The 21,050-nt window shown below is 38.2% G+C and overlaps 1 protein-coding gene across 6 annotated transcripts in view; it reads right to left on the minus strand.

Annotated features, from left to right (window-relative positions):
• The window catches only part of Bicc1 (BicC family RNA binding protein 1), a 274,906-nt gene that overhangs the window by 89,707 nt on the left and 164,149 nt on the right, over positions 1–21,050 (minus strand). For all 6 annotated transcript variants that reach the window (XM_078041869.1, XM_005334327.5, XM_078041886.1 and 3 more), the window contains one exon: positions 16,026–16,095. In XM_078041869.1, coding sequence (XP_077897995.1) covers positions 16,026–16,095 — 70 coding nt within the window. The remainder of the gene's footprint in view (positions 1–16,025; positions 16,096–21,050) is intronic.

Genomic DNA, 21,050 nt, shown 5'->3' on the forward strand with positions numbered 1-21,050 from the left:
TGCAAATCAAAACCACTCTAAGATTTCATCTCACTCCAGTCAGAATGGCAGCTATTATGAAGACAAACAACAATAAGTGTTAGCAAGGATGTCGGGGAAAAGGCACACTCATACATTGCTGGGGGGACTGCAAATTGGTGTAGCCAATATGGAAAGCAGTATGGAGATTCCTTGGAAATCTGGGAATGGAACTACCATTTGACCCAGTTATCCCTTTCCTCAGTCTATACCCAAAAGGCTTAAAAACAGCATATTACAGGGACACAGTCACATCAATGTTTATACCAGCACAATTCACAATAGCTAAACTGTGGAGCCAACCTAGATGCCCTTCAGTGGATGAATGGATTAAAAAAAGTGTGGCATATATACACAATGGAATTTTAGTCAGCAATAAAAGAGAACAAAATCATGGCATTTGCAGGTAAATGGATGGTTATGAAGAAGATAATGCTAAGTGAAGTTTTAGCCAATCAAAAAATCAAATGCCGAATGTTTTCTCTGATATAAGGAGGCTAACTCATAATGGGGTAGGGAGGAGGATCATGGGAGGAATAGATGAATTCTTGATAGGGCAGAGGGGTGAGAGTGAAATGGAGGGGGCAGGGGATTAGCAAGGATGGTGGAATGTGATGAACATCATTATCCAAAGTACATGTATGAAGACACAAATTGGTGTCAAATACTTTATATACAACCAGAGATATCAAAATTGTGCTCTATAGATGTAATAAGAATTGTAATGCATTCCACTGTCATTTTTTTAATCCAATTAAAAAAAACAATGAAGTAAACTCTTTCACCTCAACTCACTGCTGCATCAAACCACCCCATCTATGACTGTTTTCTTTCATGGTAAATATTAGTCGCTACCCCTTGTTTTTCTGATTGCTGTCTTCTAAATCCTGACTTATCAAACTGTTCTCTCAAATATTACTGATGTGATGATGACTTAATTTTGCTTTTCTGTATATATTTTCTACAATGGAGATAGATACTTTCCAATTTAAAAAAAAAAATGTATATTCCTCCCAGCCATACCACTGCTCGGTATTTATCCAAAAGAATTAAAGTCATCTTACTGCAGTGCTACATGCATACCCATGTTCACAGCAGCACAATTCACAATAGCCAAACTATGGACAGCCAGGTGTCCATCAGTGGATGAATGGATAAAGAAAATGCATATTTACACAATGGAGTTTTATTCATTCATAAAGAAAAGTGAAATTTTGCCATTTGCAGGAAAATGGATAGAACTAGAGACCATCCTGTTAAGCAAAATAAGTCAAACCCCAAAGGTTAAGGGTCATGTGTTTTTCCTCATAAGAGGAGGCCAGAGAGGAAAAAGAAAAACAAAGGTGGGGTGGGTCTCCTAAAAATCAAAGGGAGATCAATAGAGGAAAGAGATCAAGGGGTAGGAAATGGGGACAGAGAGAGGGAAGCACTGGGGAGTGATATTGGCCAAATTATTTTGTTAGACTGTGTGTATGTATATACAAACATAGAACAACAAATCCCATCAATACGTACAACTACAATGCACCAATAAAAAAATATGGAAAAAGAAAAAAAAAACAGATTCCTAAGGAGAATTCAAATCTTTTACTATTTTATCACTTAATTCACATGATTGATGAAAACACTATAATACAGGAATATGTATGACTGCTCCAAAATTTATTAAATGGAAAGCAGACTATATGTGTTTTAAACTCATTTCAATTGATTTAAGAATTTCTAACTAAAAGATTTTAAGGAATAATAAAAAGAAGAAAAAACACCAGCAACAAAATAGGCTATTCTTTCCCTTCTAGAAAAAAGTTCCAGTATAGAATACAGGGCTAAGGAAAGCCAGGGCTTCATTTCCTAAGACAACTTAATGGACAGGACCACCCCAGTGCAGACATCTTTTAAGCCATGAGTCAGTTCCAAATGCTGAACAATTCAGGTACGATTGCTCATGGAAACCGGACGGATTCACTTCTTCCTTTAGTTATAAGCAATTTTCTTGCCATTTGTCTATAAAACTCCACCAAGTGTTGAGTTTACAAAGATCTGGATGCTAATGTGATCATGAGGAAAAATAGCAAAAGAATGAAATTCTATTGCTTACTAGTGTCAAGTAAATATTTCAGAATCCCCACCGGAGCACACTTAACAACTATATCGTTAGTAACGGAAATAATTTTCCTAGCTTGGCTCAAGGCACTTACCATGACTTTTAGGAGAGTACAAGAAGACAGAAATGATCTTATGGTTGGGTCCTGTCTCCTGTGATTGATCACCAATACTCCCTACCCTGGCAAGAACCACATCGTAACACCCAATGGCCAGGGAATCCCAGACCACCTGGATGATACCCAGGTGAAGCTTAGGGCTCTTGCCCTGCTCATGCACTGAAATTCTTTTCCCTGCCCTGCTGAAATCATGGGTTTCTAGATCTTTTCTTTCTTCTTGCATCTCCCCATAGTGTACATTTTTCTTTTTGTTGACAACAAGCTAATGTGCCTGGAAACTGTTTCAACTGCCTATGTTCCACTTGGGATCCTTATAATACTTTTGCAGATGGCTTGGAGCATTTCTTTTTCTCAAAATGAGCCATGAACCCTAAATCATTTTGCCATATTTCTTCACTGATATATAAAATACACTTGAGGTAGCTGCAGTCATTTTTTTCCCCACTGGACAGATTCATTAATTAACCTGGGAAAGGATCCCAAGTCCATTTTTTTTCATGTCACAATGATTATCCCGATTATCCAGGATACACATCTTAGTTTGGGTTCCTTCAAAAAGACTTTGAGACAAGAATTTTGGTTACTTAGGATAGTTTATTTGCGAGGTGATTCTGAGGAGAGTAAGTGAGTCAAGTAGGAGAACAAAGAAACATCAGTGAAGGGGAATGGTATGGAGCCTTCACTGCTGGGCTCAATCCCCCCGGGACATTTTGAGGATCTGTGAAGAATGTGCCTGAAAATTGTTCCACAAAGCAGAGGGGAAATGGGGCATTTCTTTTCCAACTCCAATCTTTCACCCAGTGAAGTTTGCTCCTATGGTATTTCAATCACTGGCATCATGACAGGCATTTCTAGGCTGCTCTGCATCAAAGGAACAGGTTCCTATGAGCTACCAAATGGCTCAGGTAGATCCACAAAGACCAGCACTTAAGGTGGAAAGCTGTCAGTGTGCATGGGGAATGTCTGTGCAGGTGAACTCTGAGGTTGGCCAAGGGCAAATCAACAGCCTGCACTATAGCAATCAACCACCCAATTCCTTTTATCAAGTTGCCATGACCAGCTGATTCACCTTTCAAGAAGTCTCTCTGACCTCCCTCTTATCAAATATGATCTATTACAGTTAACTTCAAGTCTTTAAGCCCTTCTTATCAATGATCTCCTGTGACCAATCCCACTCTGAGGCTTCCCACTGTTTTCAGGAGAGATGAAGTTCTCATGAGGTCACGGACCTTCACTGATCTGCCCTATCTATTCATCCATCCATACTGCCCACCAAGCCTTATAATCTTTTTCCTTTCACTAGCCTCCTCTCTTCCTGTAACATAATAATCCTTTTCAGCTTTAAGCCTTTCTCACACAGAATGCCCCATACCTTCCTCTATTCAAATTCTACCCACTCTTTGGAGATTCACACCAAGAACTACAGAAGCCTAAAAATATTTTTCTTGGCTGTGGTTTGTACCTTTCTCTTCCTCCTCTTATGTACTCTAGTCTTGATGGCAAATTATTCCATTTTTAAAGTTTTATTTGAGTATACAGCAGGAATCCCCAGCAAACTCTATCCAAGGCAGAGACTGAAACAATGGCTATTTAAGTTCCTCCAACACTCACTATAGTGCCCACCAACAAAAGACCACCAGAAACACAGAGAAAATAAATTAAACTTTCTTTATCTTGCTGCAGCAAGTAAGAGAGTACACCAGAAGAGATGGAGCATCTTATGAAGAAATGGGCAGACTGGTAATATACAATGTGGATCTGTTTGGGGGTGATTCCAAGGAGGGGTTCAGAAAAGTCACAGTCAGTTTTGAGTCAAGAAGAAGAGGCAATCACTGATTATCTTGGCAAATTTAATTTAGGATAGAGGACTTAAAGCTGAGTTGAAGTTATGTCAGGTAAAAAAGCAGCAATCACTCATGTCAGTCACAAGAGAGTGATATTTAATCACTTGTGACTGGACAGCATCCTTGTCTCAGCCTTGCTTCAAATATACTCAAGAAGCAGCTCTGTCTCATTATTTGAATTCTGCAAGAGGTATTTATATTCATTTGGGAGCACCTCAGTCTAGTTGTCAGTTACTAAAGCCTTTTCTTTCTCAAACATTATTCAAAAGTATAACTTAAATGATTGTTGAATTAATTTTAAATTCACTGTAAACCTAACAATAATGTAAACTTTGACAATTTACGACTCCAACTTTCTGGCAAGCACCATGCACATGAAAGAGAATAAGCATGTTGGTTCATGGGTTCCATGTTCAGAAGGAAAGGCCAGTGTCCAGGTGAATAAAATACAGTGTGTCACACTTAAACAAAACACAAGTACATGGAAGGTACTGAGTTAGTGTAGGGAACAGCATATGAATCTCCACCTGGAGGCATGGGTGAAACTTTGCAGGAAGGCAGGCCAGCCGGGACTGGAGGTGGAACAACAACTAGGAGCTAACCAATTGGCAGAAGCGGGGTGAAGATGCCCTTCCATAGTAAGCACAGTACTGGTATGAACTGGCATAATGGGCTGGGAAACAAAACATAAATCAATGTTGCTAGAACATACTTTACTTGAAGCACTCAAAAATATTTTTCAATGACTTCTGAGATTCTAAACTATATAGATATTACGTTTCACAGGTATAAATTTGCCTAAGATGTAAAAATCTAGTATTTTACATAAAAAAAATCCTAGGAGGATTAGAGGAGAATATATCCATTTGATTCTAAAAGCCAAAAATATCTGGACATATTTTTTAATCTCAAATGTTTACATCTTTGATAACTGAAAATTCTTTTTTTTTTTTTTTTGTCCTCACTTTTCTGGATTCAGGCACACTTCCCAAGTAAGTAAAATAAATCAGAACTCCTCAGTGCTGTATCAGATTTGAGAAAGAGCAAGGACCACACAAAGCAGGCAAGGGGACAACCCTTGAAATGGCACAGCAAAGAAAGCGTTTTCTGTCTTGTTAAGAAACCTGAGTGCTGAAGAGGAAGCAAATTATACCCCAAACTCAATACTTGTATTTATGGATCCTAGTCTAGAAATGAAAACAAGGTATAAGTGGAATGTAAGTTAGCTCAAAATAACATATTTAAGTTACACATCCTTCCCTTGAATACAAGAGATTGGAAAAAATTCAAAACCTTTTCCCACAAAAATAGGGAACCCAAGCCCAATGTGTGGAAATAAAGCCAAACAATTTATTGGGTCTCCTTTCTGTTAGGCCAAGAAAACTTTGGAATTTGATGACTCATGTACAATACTGTAACTCTTTCCCATGCCTTCACCAAACAGACACACATCTTCCTACTATTAAAATTAAAGATCTAATCTTTGGGTAATTCACTTTGGAAATCCAATGCCCAAAGTTAACACATAAATTGAGAGTCCTTTAAAAATTAACCACTATTTACCATTTTAGATCATACTCATCTAGTTTGAAATAAAAATAACCCCCACATTTCAACATTTCTTTAGAAAAAAAAAAAGATGATCAACCTACAGGGAAAGGAAACTAGAAAAAAACAATAAAACCTGTGACAAACAATTCACAGAGGAATAAGTCCTCCATGAGCCAATGAAAAATGCTCAACCTTTTTACTCACTCATGGACAGACAGCATGTGACATGATTACTTGTCACTAGCTGAGGATGGGAAATCACCGTGTTGACAAAGAAGAAAGAAGAGTTGTTTCCCCTTCCAGAATCCTATCCCTGCATGGTGGGAATTCAATAGTCATACAGGAAAATGTGGCGAAAATCCTAAAAAATAATAGGTTGCTCATATCCTGTGGCCCAAGAATTCTATTTGCAAGAATTTATGCCACATAAAACCATATGCAAGTCAACAAATGAATTCGAAATTCACTGTAGAAAAAATCATCCAAAAATCAAAACAGATATATCAAAGCATACTATTTATTATATAGTCATACTCCACATACTAAAACAGCTACAAAAACAGTGGGTTGTTTATGTGATTATATGGAAGATGTCCTCTCATTATTTTATGGGGCAAAATTCAATTACAGAAATAAATTTTTATGAAATGGACCCATTTTCATAAAGTAATAATACATAATTATTTTGTATTGATCAAGGAGCCAAAAACACACAAATGCAGTTATCTCGTTTTTATTTCAGACAGGATTTGTTTTGCTTTAAGAGTAATTTCTGGCAGCAAGATACAAAGGGAATGTAACTCCTCATTCCTAAGATCTCTCTAATATCTTTTGATAAAAGCGTCTATTAGTACTAAGGTTTGAATAAAAATGTAATATTAAGTCACAAGCCATGCTTCAATGTCCCAAAAAGGGCACTGGGAAAAATGAAGATGCCACTGCGATTTATTTGCTTGAGCTAATGAGAAATGCCACATGGTTGCTCAGTAGTACTTGCAACTGCAAAAAGCCTTCATGAAAATAAATTTAATTGCTACTGACAGGCCTAATAAATGTCACTAAATTCTGTCCAGCCATGCCTTGACTGACAGAGGAAAAACCAGGAAAAGGCCACATGTGGTTTGGGGCAACATCAAAATTTGGTGCCTGTTTCCAGGCCAAGATATGCACTCATAGTGCCATCGCAGTACTCAAGCATGATCAGAAACCTTAGGAATTGTCACTGTTGTCTCAATTACACATTCTAGCAAAGAGGAATGGACAACTCAGGCTGTAAGAATGAAGAAGGCAGCACAGCTGTCCCCTGGCCTTGAAGCGACATACAGAGAGCAAAACACTGCTGAAACTCATAGGAAATAAAAAAAAGAAACTAAACTTGCACGATTAAACTGTAAATTCAAAACTGATTGCAATTTGAGGCCTTTAAAATGTGTAGATCTATCATACAAAATCTATCATTACCTTTTTTACTGAAATTATGTCAGCTCAACTGTCTTGTTACATAAGTATGCTCTTCCTTTGATAGTCAGTAGTATAAAATATCCTAATGGCTACTGCTGCAAAAAGAAAGCCAGACAAACAATGCAGTGGACTGCAAGATGTGCTCTCACAGGAAATCTAGTGCTATGCAGACAATATTCTGATGGTGGTAAGCTCACTCCCCTAGCCCAGCATTTCTCAACCTTGAACTACTGACATCTCCTGCTGCATAATGCTTTGTCTTAGGGGCTGTCTTGTATAAGGTATGACAATTAGCAGCATCTCTGACCTCTGGCCACAAGAGGCCAGTAGAACCTCCTCGAAATGTTGACAACCAAAAAATGTCCCCAGGCACTGCCAAATGTTCCCTGGGGGATAGAATTTCCCTAGATTGAGAGCCACTGCTTAGATTTTTAAAAATACATCAATCTCAGAAAAACCATTAGTAATTCTCAACAAAGGAGAAAAGGAAAGATGATAAAAGTACAAAAAAAAAATGACAAAAAAAAACTACATTGAAAATCTAAAAGACTAACATTTGGGAAGTTTCTAAACCCTTGGTAGGGATTACCTTGAATTAACTGCCTTTCTGCTTGAGGAATACACTTAAGAAGCATATTTTAAATCTGGGTTCCCTCAGGGAAAGTGTAAGAGAACCCTCATCCCCTTGTGTGACCAAGCATCTTCACTAGCACCCAGGTGGAATGCAGAAAATACCTCAAACTGTGAAATCAAGGTTTACCTCCTAACTCTATCACTGTGCCCTCAGACAAGGTATGTCATTTGCTGGCATGGGTAACTAGTCTACACAGGGCCAGGCGAGGAGGAGTAATACTCATCCAAGTGGTTCCCCTAGCACCATGTCTATTACAAGGTAGGTGCATCTACATATCCTCTCCCTTGCTCCTCAGAGTTCAACATGAGAGAAGAACTACGGGTGGAAGGGAATCTGGGCTCCTAGAGTTAAGGAGCCATATGAGGATTGGTTCAGGAAACAGGAAGACAGAAAGGAATCCTCCTAAGAAGGGCGACAACAAATCAAAGGCAGGTGAGCTGATAAAGAGCTAGCTCTGGCCCACTCAGCTACTGGGGAATGACAGCCTGCTTACTGTTTAATCTGGACATGTTTCTCACGATCCTTTCTTTCTTTTTTTATTTCTTTAGAGATTCATGGTGCCTTTAAACTTACACATTAAGGAGTTACTATTGATCATAATAGTTTCACATATATTTTACTTCAAAAATGTTGATGAAAGTGCTGTGTCCAGTATCTATGACTATTTCTTTTCCACAGACTTCATTTTTTAGTTTCAAGCTTACAGAAAATATTAGTGGAAAGTACAGAGAGTTCTCATCACTGGCCCAGCACATCAACATTAAAACTGTTCCATGAGTTTTGACAAATGCATAATGACATGTATCCACCATACAGACCACACAGAATAATTTCGCTAACCCAAGAATCTTCTGTGCTCTACCCATTCATCCTTCCAAGTCCCTAGCAATCACGCATCTTTTTACTGTCTCCACAGTTTCTTTTTCTAGGATGTCACATATTTAGAATCATACAATACTATAACCTTTTCAGATTGGCTTCTTTCAATTAGTAATATGGATTTAAGGTTCTTCCATGTATTTCATGGCTTGATAGCTCATGACTTTTTAGCACTGAGCCATATTCCATTGTGTGGATATAACACATTTATACATTTACCTATTGAAGGATATCTTAGTGGCTTTCAAAGTTCAGTGATTATGAGTAAAACTGCTACACACATCTACATGTAGGTTTTGTGTGTTAACATAAGTTTCACCTCATTTGCATAATATCAATTAGTGCAATCAAATGATTACATGGTAAGACTATGTTTAGTTTTGTAAGGAACTACCAACTGTCTTCCAGAGTGGCTGTATCTCTCTGGCCCTGGCACAGGAATGAGAGGGAAAGACTAGAAAGAAGAATTAGCTTGCAGCATAACCAGATGGACAAGTAAGCCAATGTTTGGGCCATTCAGAAGAGAAGAAAAGAAACCAGCCTGAAATCAAGAAATGAGCCCAAGCTCAAGTCCTCAGTCATGATAATCAATCATACAGCACTTGGGTTTCACCCCAAAACAGTTTGTGCTGTTTCTGTGTGTGAGAGAGAGAGCATACGTATTTCAGAAATGTCCTCAAAGTGCTTGTTTGATACTCTACAAATGAGGTTTTTCATGTAGAGATACCCTAACAAAATAAATTTTTAAAAGATGCATTCGTTTATATAAGCTTTGTATTGTTTAAGCATACATGGAGCTTGAAGAACTGGGAATGGCCATGGTTTCTGCCCTCCTCCAAAAGGTACTACTTAAGACTGAGCACTATTTAGACTCTTAGCTTACTATACACAACTTAACTAGCTCTTCAATTGATTCCTACTCTTGACTCCCAATCAGCACTCACCAAATGATGACCAAGCACCTAAATAATTATACAAAAACATCCCACACAAAATCTTTCTGCCAAGAAAAAACACAAGGGTTTCTGGGCAGGTGGTGGGTACTACTTACTTTCAAAGACTTAAAGCAAACACCCCCCCCCCAAAAAAAAATCAGCCTAACAAAACCTCTCTAAGAAATTTATACCATATTCTAAGCATTTTTCCTCCCATATCCATCTTTTAGAAGTTGTGTCGCTTGTGGACAAATCAAAAATCTCTTCCTAAGGAAATAATACATGAAGTATCACGTGAAAATTCAGAAGGAAAAACTTTTTAAAGAATTGCTCAGCCATGAGTGGTTTCGTGTTTTTAACTGTAAAATCTGGAAAAGGAGGTATTGACTGTAAAAATAAGGATGAGCTAACCTCAGTTTACCTTGAAGTCTCCATAATTTTCCAAGGACAGAGGCATTATGAAACTGGGCCAATTATTATCAGCTATAAATGCCAATAGTTATTGAAGGATACAACAGACCACCCTAAAGGAAGAAAAGCACCAGGAAAGATATTTTCTCACTGAGATGTGGATATGAAAAGACATTTCAGTATAATGATGAGGACTTATTAGGGCTCTAGGAACAGACCTGAATTCAAGTTCAAGGCCCTCTACTTTTAACCATAAAACTATGGGCAAGTTATTCTTCCTTCATGAACTTTAGTTTCTTCATCTATGTAAACAGAATACCACATCACAACTCATAGGTTCCTCTGATAATTAGGCAACACTGAAGATTATGTACATAAAATATTTAACCAAGAATATGGCCCCACTAGTTCACAACAAATAGTAATATTCAGTATTACTATTGATGATTCAATTATGTATCCAAATAATTAAAATAGCCACAACCAAAACAACTCTGGTCTTGAGGTCAACCAGGAGGCTGTGTCTTTTTGAGTCTTATTTACAAGCTTGCTAAGAACAGCACCAGAATTTCAGTCCGTCGGGTGCCTCTAAATGAAAATGATTGGATCATTTTCCCTGGTTTCCTTCCACTTCCTTTGTTAGAACTACTCTGAACCACTAAAAGAAGGCCTCCCCACAATCATTTCCCATATTTGTTCACATGAGGGGGCCTATTAGTTGGTATTACTCATAAAGAGTGAATGCCACAATTTAAAATCTTGTTTTTAGGCAACATACCCTAGGGACAGACACTGTCACCTACATGAGTAATTCCACTATGATGTATTTCAGGGCTCAGGTGATCTACAAATATTTACCAAGCACCAACTATGTTCTGGTTTCAGTGCTAGGGATGTAATGATCAAAACAATCCACTTGATCTTTACCCTTTGGAGAACTGACCACTAGCCTGGGTTCTACAACCTTTCTTTGTCACCTGTGTTACATCCTGACCTAGTAAACATGTGAATGCATGTGACATATATGACTCAAAGTTGCATTAAACAATATCCTTACACTCTTGTCTTTTCTAATTTAGTTGGGTGTATTTTATAGCTGGTTGTAACTCACTAAATAAAGTTTATACCCCTCATAGTTTGCAACCCTCCACTGTAAACACTTGGTCCAGCATGCCACACCACCCTTTCCTCTGCCCTACATCCTCTGAACATTGCTATGTTAAAGGCTTCCACTAGTTAGTCTACCATGAACACCCAACACAAGCATCAGTACACTCAGCAAAACATTTCCCAAGGAAAAAAATAATAAATTTTTTCTATAATTTTTCCTATGTTAAGATTTTCTATTAGATATCTACTTCTTCTGATGGAATTCAACAAAAAATTAATAAACTCTCATGGAATCCAATTCAACAAAAAATAATAAACTCTCATGGAATCCTGATGATTCTCTTGTTCATTGTGAGAGGAAGAAAACATGGTGCCAGATTCCCTCTAACCAGGATACACCAGTAATCCATTCAACACTCTCGTTCTTGCTAGTCCTGGAACATCTTAGGATGTCACCCCAGGACCACTCTGCAGAGACCAGTTTCTATCACTTGGTTTAACTCTGCAATAAAGCTTCATTAATGTTGACCTCATTTATTTGGAATTTGGCATAAAAACTTTAAACAATGTTCACCCACATTTACCCTTGCCAATCTAAGAAGAAAGAGATTGATGAGCAAATTAAGAGCAAAAAGAGGCTTTTAAGAAAAATATTTACCTTATTTAAGAGAACAAACTCATCTAGCATGGTGGAGTTCACAGCACAATCACCACTGTGATAAATTCTCCTTACAAATCACTTTTATCTATTTGTTAAGGCAGGTCTGGAAGGAATTCTACTTGGCAAAACAGTCAAACTTGTTCAAATGTTGTTTGTATTTTAATGAAGCTGCATTTATTTCAAAGCAGGCTGTGACTCAGAATAGCACACTTAAAATTTTAATGAGTGCCTGAAGTTATTCTATATTAGTAAACTTTTGTATTATTGAACACCTTAATCCCTAGAACTTGTTTCACCAACACAAATCTCGAATTTTCTATGTAAAGCAGACTGACTGTTCCAATTCCACAAGTTTGAAACAGTTTCATTTTCTTCTACACAAAATAAGTTCATGTTATTCAGAATAAATGCTAAGTGTTGCTTTATTTGTCTTAATCATGGCCCCCATTAAGATAATCCAAGAGTCATCCATTTTAATGTCCATTATCTTGAATCTTAAATTCTTAGTTCTTTCTGGCTTCAGTGAGGATTCAATTGCAAATGCTCTGGGGATTTTCAAAAATTCCATGTCCCTCAGTTTGTATCACAAAATATGCACTTCCCCAAAATATCCTGCATGTATGAAAATGTTTCTATTACTTTCTTCAACTATATTCTATCTAGAACATGGTCAAAGAGAAATGGAAGGAGAGCAAAAGTGAAAGAGGGAGGGAACAGAAAGGGTAAGAAGGTACGGCAATGGGCCAGGATTGTGGCTCAGTGGTAGAGCACTTGCCTAGCATGTGTGAGGCACTGGATTCGATCCCCAGCATGCATAAAAACAAAAACAACTAAAATAAAAGTATTGTGTCCATATACAATAACAACAAAAAAATTGTTTTTAATGTTTAAAAAAAAATAAGGTATGGCAAGGCAGAGAAGAAACACCAGATGTTCCTTTGCTCAAAATTATTTTTAACACAGGCATTGAATGAGGTTATCATTACTCCAAACTTATGCATGTTACCTGACTGCATAATCCACTGCCATCTGAACAGTCTTCTTAGCAAACAAGTCATGATATTTCCACATCAGATGGTAGGATTTTTGTTTTCCAAACTCAGTTTGACCACAATAACTAGAGGAACTTGTTCAATATAAGGACTCCCACTGCTGCCCCCAGAACTACTAACCCATACTCTTCAGAGAGGAATCTAAATTTTCTAATTGGTGGCCAATTCAGGCTGCTCTCTGCCAGGCAGCATCCCACCAGCACTTCCACCAACGCTCCCATACGGCTACTCTGATAAAGGATTAATGGCTCCAAAATTAAGTTTGGGCACAACTACTGGAAACTAATTTGAAAAATACAAGACTAAATTCCAATAAGGTAAAGAAAGGGGCAGACTGTGTGGTAAGAGCGGCCACGAAAAATGTTTGTCTAGGCTCAAACATTCAACCAGCGTGCATTGTGAAAACTAGAAAGTGAAATACAACACAAGCCTGTGGCTCGGTTGTCTCTCTAGCACAGTCTGGGGATTATCCATATATTCCAAATCTTCAGATCATTATGGGATTTAGAATTAAATAATCATCCATGGCATGGTCCCTAAATACATTTATTTTCTTCGGTCTTTTGAATAATAAAATAGTTGGGAATGAAGATGGATGAAAGACCAACTCTTCCACAACACTTAAGAGCAGCGGGGAACAGTCACACCAGATCAAAGAGCAGATAATTACCTTCTAAAATTCCCCCCACTACTTTCATTTTACTTTTACTGACTACAAATTATAGTCAAACAAACTCTGTCTCTGCATTAAACCATTTTTAAAATAATGTAGGTCTATATACATATCAGGGATGTTAGCCAAAGGCTGATTCCACAGCTGTGTTTAAAGACTAAGAGCATTCAAGTAAATTCCGAACAGTAAATTCCTCAGAGGCAAACTCTTGATTCTTTCCTCTTCCTTGTTCTCTTTTGGCACATTCTTTCTGCTCCTTGTACAGTACTGTGTACGTTCGGAGCACTTCATAAATAAAAGAACATAAAACAAAGTCTATACACTCATGCCTGGAGAGATCAATTCTTAGGCTCAATTCCAAAGTTTAACCTTTTTTTTTTTTTAAGTTGTAGATGGACATAGTATCCTTATTTTATTTTTTTAATTTTTTGTTTTAGTTGTTTATTTATCTATTAATTTATATGAGAATCCAACACAATGCCTTACACATGCTAGGCAAGCATTCTACCACTGAGCCATAACCTTAGCCCTTATTTATTTATTTTTATGTGGTGCTAAGGATGGGGAACTCAGTGCCTCACACTTGCAAGGCAAGAGCTCTACCACTGACCTACAACCCCAGCCCCCAAAGTTTAACTTTAACCATGTGAAAATTATTCCTAATACCCTCCAATGTGCTGCTGAAATAGTCTTATTTCTAAAGCAAATTTTGTACTACCAAATGTGGACTGCCACTCCACTCTGAATAGGTTAACCGTGTCAGTGGCAGAAAATCAATCTAAAACCATGAAAATATTCCATTAATTTCTGTATTTCTCTAAAATCTCTAAAGCTCTATCCACATTTTGAACGAAAAAATGATTCAATTCTTAGTTTCATGATAACAGTGGGGAGACTGTAACATGGATACTGCAAAAGAATAAGCCATCCAAAATCATCTGGTAGTGTCTTAATATTCATGTCTCCTGGGGGTTTTCTTGAGGGTCTGATTACATTTCATTTTTATTAGGTAACAAAGGTTGTTTTATTCTTTAAGTAAAAATGCCTGACTACAGAAACAGAAAATCCAGTTTATGTTCAAATTTCAGTTTACCCAAGTAGTATGCCAGGGATTTTTTATTTTAAAGTCATAAACAAGTTGGCATATAACCCACTAAGGACAGTGTTATCTTCCACATAATAAGTACAAAACATCCCAACACATCATGAAAATTAATTGAAAACTTATTCTCAAACAACTGACAAGTACAATGTTCATGCAAATATAAGGAACTCCATGTAGAAATTCACCATGTCTTCGCCACCACAATCACAAATAAAAAGAGACCAAGATCAGAGTTTCTGCAGGCATGCCAAAGTCCAGCCAACAGCACTCACAAAAAAAATAATAACTGTAAAATAATGTACATTCCATGGGATGAGTAACTCTAATGAAATGAAATTAAAAGAAGAAAATCTGGACTAAAGTAAGAAAGGAAATTGAGCAACTTCGCAATGCTTAGTATCATTTAGCAATAAAAGCTATAGAAGGAACAAAAATGTAAAACTAAATAGCAATAACAACAGAAAGCCCAGAGCACAAGGCATCAAGCTCAGTGTACACAATCATTATACTTTGAATTGTCTGATGGTATTTGTCATTATCTCTTGATAACCTCAAGCATTTGTATTATTTTTAGTGAAATGTACACAATAGAGTTGCTGAAAGTGAGGTCATTCTTTAAAAAGAAAAACTTCCATAAAAATATAAACTGGCAAGTCCATTGAAAATACTGCATAGTCTTTATTTTTCCCCCACTTTTGGTACTGGGAATTGAACCCAGGGGCACTTTGCCACTGAGCTACATCCCCAACCCTTTTCATTTTTTATTTTGAGATAGGGTCTCACTAAGTTGCTGAGGGTGGCTTTGAACTTGCAACCCTACTGCCTCAGCCTCTTGAGCTTCTGGAATTACAGGTGTATGCTGCAGTGCCCCCAATGGAAAATACTATGTAATCTTAATATGGGGGCAGGGAGCATCTAAGGGCGGCTAGACAGATATACTTCCATTTCTGACTGCCCATATATTGGCTAGTGTCCTATACAGGGCAGGGCAGAAATTGGCAAGAGAAGTGCTCAGTCTAAAAGGAAATCTAGTAGGCTCTTTGCTATCAGATGGAGAGGAAGCACTCAAGAAAAGACATCTAAGCTTTGTATCACATTAAAGGGGAAAAAATAAATATTAAATTTTTGTAGCAAATTTAAAAAAAGTATAAAGAAAGCCTATGTATTGAAAACACATTTTTTACATGTGGAGTTATCATTAATCATGGCTATCAACTGGGCATCTTTGAGACCATAGGTTGCATAATATCTTTTATAATAACATTTCTATTATAATATTTATACTTAAAAACATTTTCTGTTGTTGGAAAACTGCATATTATTTTTAATTATGGCCATCCTTCCAAATATTATTATTTGTTAAATATTTGGGGGAAAAATGATAAGAATAAAGGTTGGTTCGTTTTCTCCTCAGCAAACCTGCAGTAATTCCATAACATCAAAAACTGCCACTTTCTCTTACAATTTACCTTTCTTGGATTTGGCGCCAATCTTCAGTTTGGAAGGCCAAGCAATCTGAGTATTTGTTTCTTCCATGATCTGTACAAAAATTGAGAGAAATATTGACTCAATTAAGAATTTGAACTTATAGATAAGATTTTTCACCAAAATAAAAAAAAACTGCTTATTTTCAAATCTCCAGTTTCCATCAAATAAAATGATCTCATTTTAAAACAATGTAAAAAAAAAATCTTGGGGAAAGAAGATGTTTTCATAAACCTTTAATCTATTAGAAATATTCAAATATATTTTGTAATTCCCAGTGTTCCTCTCCATGATGCTCCAGAATTTTTACAGAGACAAAAACCAGAAAAAAAAAAATACTTGAACAAGTAATTAAGCCAACTTGTTGCCAGAACCATCAGAGATGCTTGTGCTGAATAAAATTCCCCAAGACTATTGCCAACGATTGCAACATACCAAATATGATTCTTGTAAGACAAAATTGTGTGAGTTAGGCCATACTAAATGAAGATCTCTCCACCTCTGGGGAAAAAAAAATAGCTCGCTTTGAGCACATTTGTATTTCATTAAAACTGATGAAAACCTCCTAAACACAATGTCACTTCATAAAGCTAATTTCCCGTCACATGGTCCAGGATGGCATTTATGCTGTGGTTCCTTACCACTTACACATGTAGCCAGGAGGTCTTGATACTAAAAATGAGCCCAAACACAGGAATGTGAGGGGAGCAATGATGGCAAAACCGTGGAAGTGGACAGTGAATCAGGACAAGTAACTCCAAAATGTTTCCCCTTTGTCCCTTGATAATTTTATCACATGAATTACACCAGATAGATGTTTATTTACACACTACATACATAACACACATATGTATCTATTCATTTATTTATTGGTACTAGGGATTGAACTGAGGGTGGCTCTACCACCTAGCTGCATTCCCAGCCCTTTTTCTATTTTAAGACTTCCCTTTTGATTTTTGAAACTTGGTCTCACTAAGTTGCACAGGCTGATCTCCAACTTTCAATTCCCCTGCCTCAACCTCCCAAACAGCTGGAATTAATGGTGTGTGCCACCATGCCTGGCTCATGTTTACTTTTTAACATGAATATAGAATGTATATATTCTATATATAATATGAATATAGAATGTACCAAACTAAGAGCAAAAATATAAATAACTCCTCAGTAAGCAAATAACAGTAACTACCAACCATTCATTAATTTAATCCTTGAACTAGACTAGGATATTTGTCAGGAGCAGGGAATGAATTATGGGTCTTAGAACTGCCCAAAGACAGAGGCAACACCTCTCTTGGTAATTTTTTGGTACAAATGCTCTGAGAAAGCTGCCCAGTTGCATTGTGAGACCTTGTTCAAAGGAAAATTCCTTGCTAGCCAATTTTATTATTTCTTAACCTTACATTCCAAAGCCTGCTGCCCAAAGGTATAGAATTATAGATACAAGCTAATAAGCCCTAATTGAGCTGCTTTTACCCTCAGCTTTGGTTTTGTTTATCTTGAAGAAGCTTTCTCACAATAAATCCTTCTGATGTTTAAATCTATATAATAAACGTGCCAAGCTTGCTTGTCTTCCTCCACTAGAGGTAGGACTAGGACGAACCACTGAGCCTCAACCTTTTCTCTACTTCTGTGTCTGTTTGTCTTTTCATAATCCCCTCATCGACTGGTTCATGTAGCCCTGAATAAACTGTTGCACAGGACGTGACAGATATTTTTTTTAAATAAATTTATAGTTAACTAAAATAATGGTTGCAGACAACTAAACACATTAACAGTGTAATCCATGATAAGCACCTTTCTTCTCCTCAGTATTGGCCAAGTACTGGGCACAAAGCTAAATGGTTAACTTGCATCATTATTTCATTCAATCCCCTTTATGACAGCCTAAAGGGCTTTCAGAAGATGTTTCAAACTGATTGCCCACACAGGTATTTTGTCTACCTATTATTAGGATTGTTACAGCTTGACCCAACATTTTAGAATACAAGAATTTCACATAGAAATTCAGATTTCTAATTCTATGGGAAACTTGGCAGATTTAGCACATGGAGCCCACATTCCCACATGGCAACACATGGCTGGCACTGAGGACTAGCTGCCTTCTTCAGTCAGGGCCAGCAGGCCCTCAGCTGCTCCTGGTCCCTACTGTGACTCTGAACCTGAGGTCAAAAGCCATCTGCTGTTACCATCATCACATTTGTACCGCCATTTATCATGGTATCCACACTGCTGTTTTGCTTACATAAACATTTCTCTATACCAATGTCTCTATTAAAAATTGAAAGCAAAAGGCAGGCCACGCTGTCTTCACTAAGTCCAGGTGCTGGTCTGGTTCTGAAGGCCGGTGAGCTTATTACCCCAGTCCTACAAGACCTGGCCCCTACCTCCTCTTCTTTCCCCACTGCCTTTCCCTCTTAATCTATTTAGTTGTTCCTGCCATTCATTTGGTTAGTTAATTCTACATCCATATTTTAAAAATGAAAAATATTAACTGCTGCAGCCAGCATGGCCAAACTAGCAGGTTACAGCGAGAGATGATGGGAGATTGGAAGAAATAACGAGTCACGTACACAGATCTTGAAGATTAAACAGCTAGAGTCAGGTGGAGCACTGCTCTCTGATGGAGAAGCAGGTCTAAAGAGTGACACCAGCAATCTTGATTGTATAAGTCTCTAAATCAGATAAAAGACTATGCAAGCATTATCCTTTGTATTTATGAAAGTTATAGAATCAGCAACAGTATGCAGCTATTTCCTCAGTTACATTCTACAGTTGCAATGTGCAATGCTAGGAGCATTGTGCAGCTCTCAAGAAAGTCCATTGTTTAAAGTTACTACTTTGCTGGCAGATTCAGGAGCAGCAGAACTGGTGAAACATTGCAGTTATCTTAGCAAGGAAGTTCCTTCGTTCCCTGGGGCTGCTGTGCTTGAGAATAAGGTGGAAGCTGATAAGACTGCAGCATGGAGGGCATCTCCATAGCAACCGGGCATCCTATGCCTTTGCACAGAAACTTTCCCAGTCACCAAGTATGCCACAGCCATGAAGTCACCAAGGACCCCAATCTCAGAAACTGGTCTCCCAGTCACTGTCACTGCTCTCCACAATCATCCTCCTCAACTTTATCTACTCCAGCCACACTAGCTGCCTCCCAAAATGGGGCCTTTGCATTTGTTCTTCTTCAGAGTTTACTATCAAGACCCCTTCTCAGGGCTGGGGATGTGGCTCAAGCGGTGGCGCGCTCGCCTGGCATGCGTGCGGCCCGGGTTCGATCCTCAGCACCACATACCAACAAAGATGTTGTGTCCGCCGAGAACTGAAAAATAAATGTTAAAAATTCTCTCTCTCTCTCTCTCTCTCTCACTCTCTCTCTCCTCTCTCACTCTCTTTAAAAAAAAAAAAAAAAGACCCCTTCTCACACTCAGTGTCCAGCTGCCACCTTGTCCACAACATCAGCCTTTCCACTCAGACCACCCCAAACAGAATCATTCTTACCCCTCACTATGCTCATTTCCCTCGTAACCCTTATGGCAATCATGAATCTTCTTTGTTTATTTGTTTATAGTCTGTCTCTGCAAAATAGATATTGTGCTTTCTGCCCAGCACCCAGCAAGCACTGTACGTCTGGGCAAATGAATCCTCATAACACTTATTAAGCCATGAAGAGTGGGAACCTGGAATTAAGTACCAGCTGGAGTCTAGCTATGTCTTACTGGACAGATCACGTAACTTCTACCAGTCTCATTTTATTCCTCTGTAAAATTATTTATCATACCTATATCTGCTCCTAGGGTTGTTGTGAGGGCCTGAGGACAAAATGTGTGGGGAACACCCAATCACAGAGTATGAGCTACAGTAAGTGCCCTGGTTACTACACGTTGACTTATTGCAGTTAGGCACTGTCATTGATACTAAGTATACAACAGCTCAGGTCCAACAAGGGAGAAGTTAACCCAGATTATGGTACTGTGTGCCAAATTTTAAAACAAGGGGGTGGGGGGAACAGAGTAGAGAAGGGATCCTAACCCTGTTATGGGTAGACAACTAAGTGCCTACTGATGCCATGACCTAAAGGAGGATAAAAAGTTGGCTGACTGGAGGAAAATTAGAGAAAGTATCCCAATTAGAGAAGGAAGGCACGTATGTTGTAAGTCTTAAAGGAGAAAGGACAGGTGACCCAGAGGATCTGTGGGTGACTCAGCATAGCTTCAAGCCTCACTTAATGCATCCAAGACAGGGACCAGGTCTCCTGTCATCTCCTCTGTCCTACAGCCACGTGCTAGGGTACACTCAAAACAGACTTGAAGACACAACACAAAACAAAGCTGTGAAGTACCTGTGCTTGGCTGTCACCGACAGGTGAAATGACGAGGAGGAAGGGGCCATATCAAAATTTCCCATAGGAAGTTATTTGTGAAGCTTTCCAAAGTGACTCCCAGTCAGTTCCCACAACTCTGAGACTGCACACCATGGATATGTTCTGGCCTCAGCAGTTCTGGACTCATGACACCCTCAGGAGGAGGGCAAGCCCATTTCTCTGCAGGGATATACGTGGCAGCTGGTCCAGGACATCCAGCCCTGGAGCCAAAAGGCTAGGGCAGGAGGCAGACCTGTGTGTATAAGTGGCACAGAGCTTGGGGTAGGTGTACAAGGCAGCAGTTAGAGCAGTAAGCAAACCGGAGCATCTTAATCCAATAAGCTATGCAGAAAGATGTCCTAAATAATCATCAAGAGGAGCTGGAACTGGCAAGGTCAGGAAGACGGCTGAAATCAAAAAATCCACAAAAACTCTGAGAAGTAAATGACTATTTTCTATGCTGGGGGCAGGGGGTGTCTAAAGTGAATTCCAATTAGTTGTTTTCTTTTCTTTTTTTTCAATTATTATTGTCCTTGTTTCCATCGAACAAACTATGGATTTTAAATATTTTTCTATAAACACTAACATTTTTTAAAAAAACATGGTGACTGGAAGACAACAGTTTTGTGGATCTTCCAGCGGATGAAGACACTGA

The sequence above is a fragment of the Ictidomys tridecemlineatus genome, chromosome 1 (assembly GCF_052094955.1).
Source record: "Ictidomys tridecemlineatus isolate mIctTri1 chromosome 1, mIctTri1.hap1, whole genome shotgun sequence".
NCBI lineage: Eukaryota > Metazoa > Chordata > Mammalia > Rodentia > Sciuridae > Ictidomys > Ictidomys tridecemlineatus.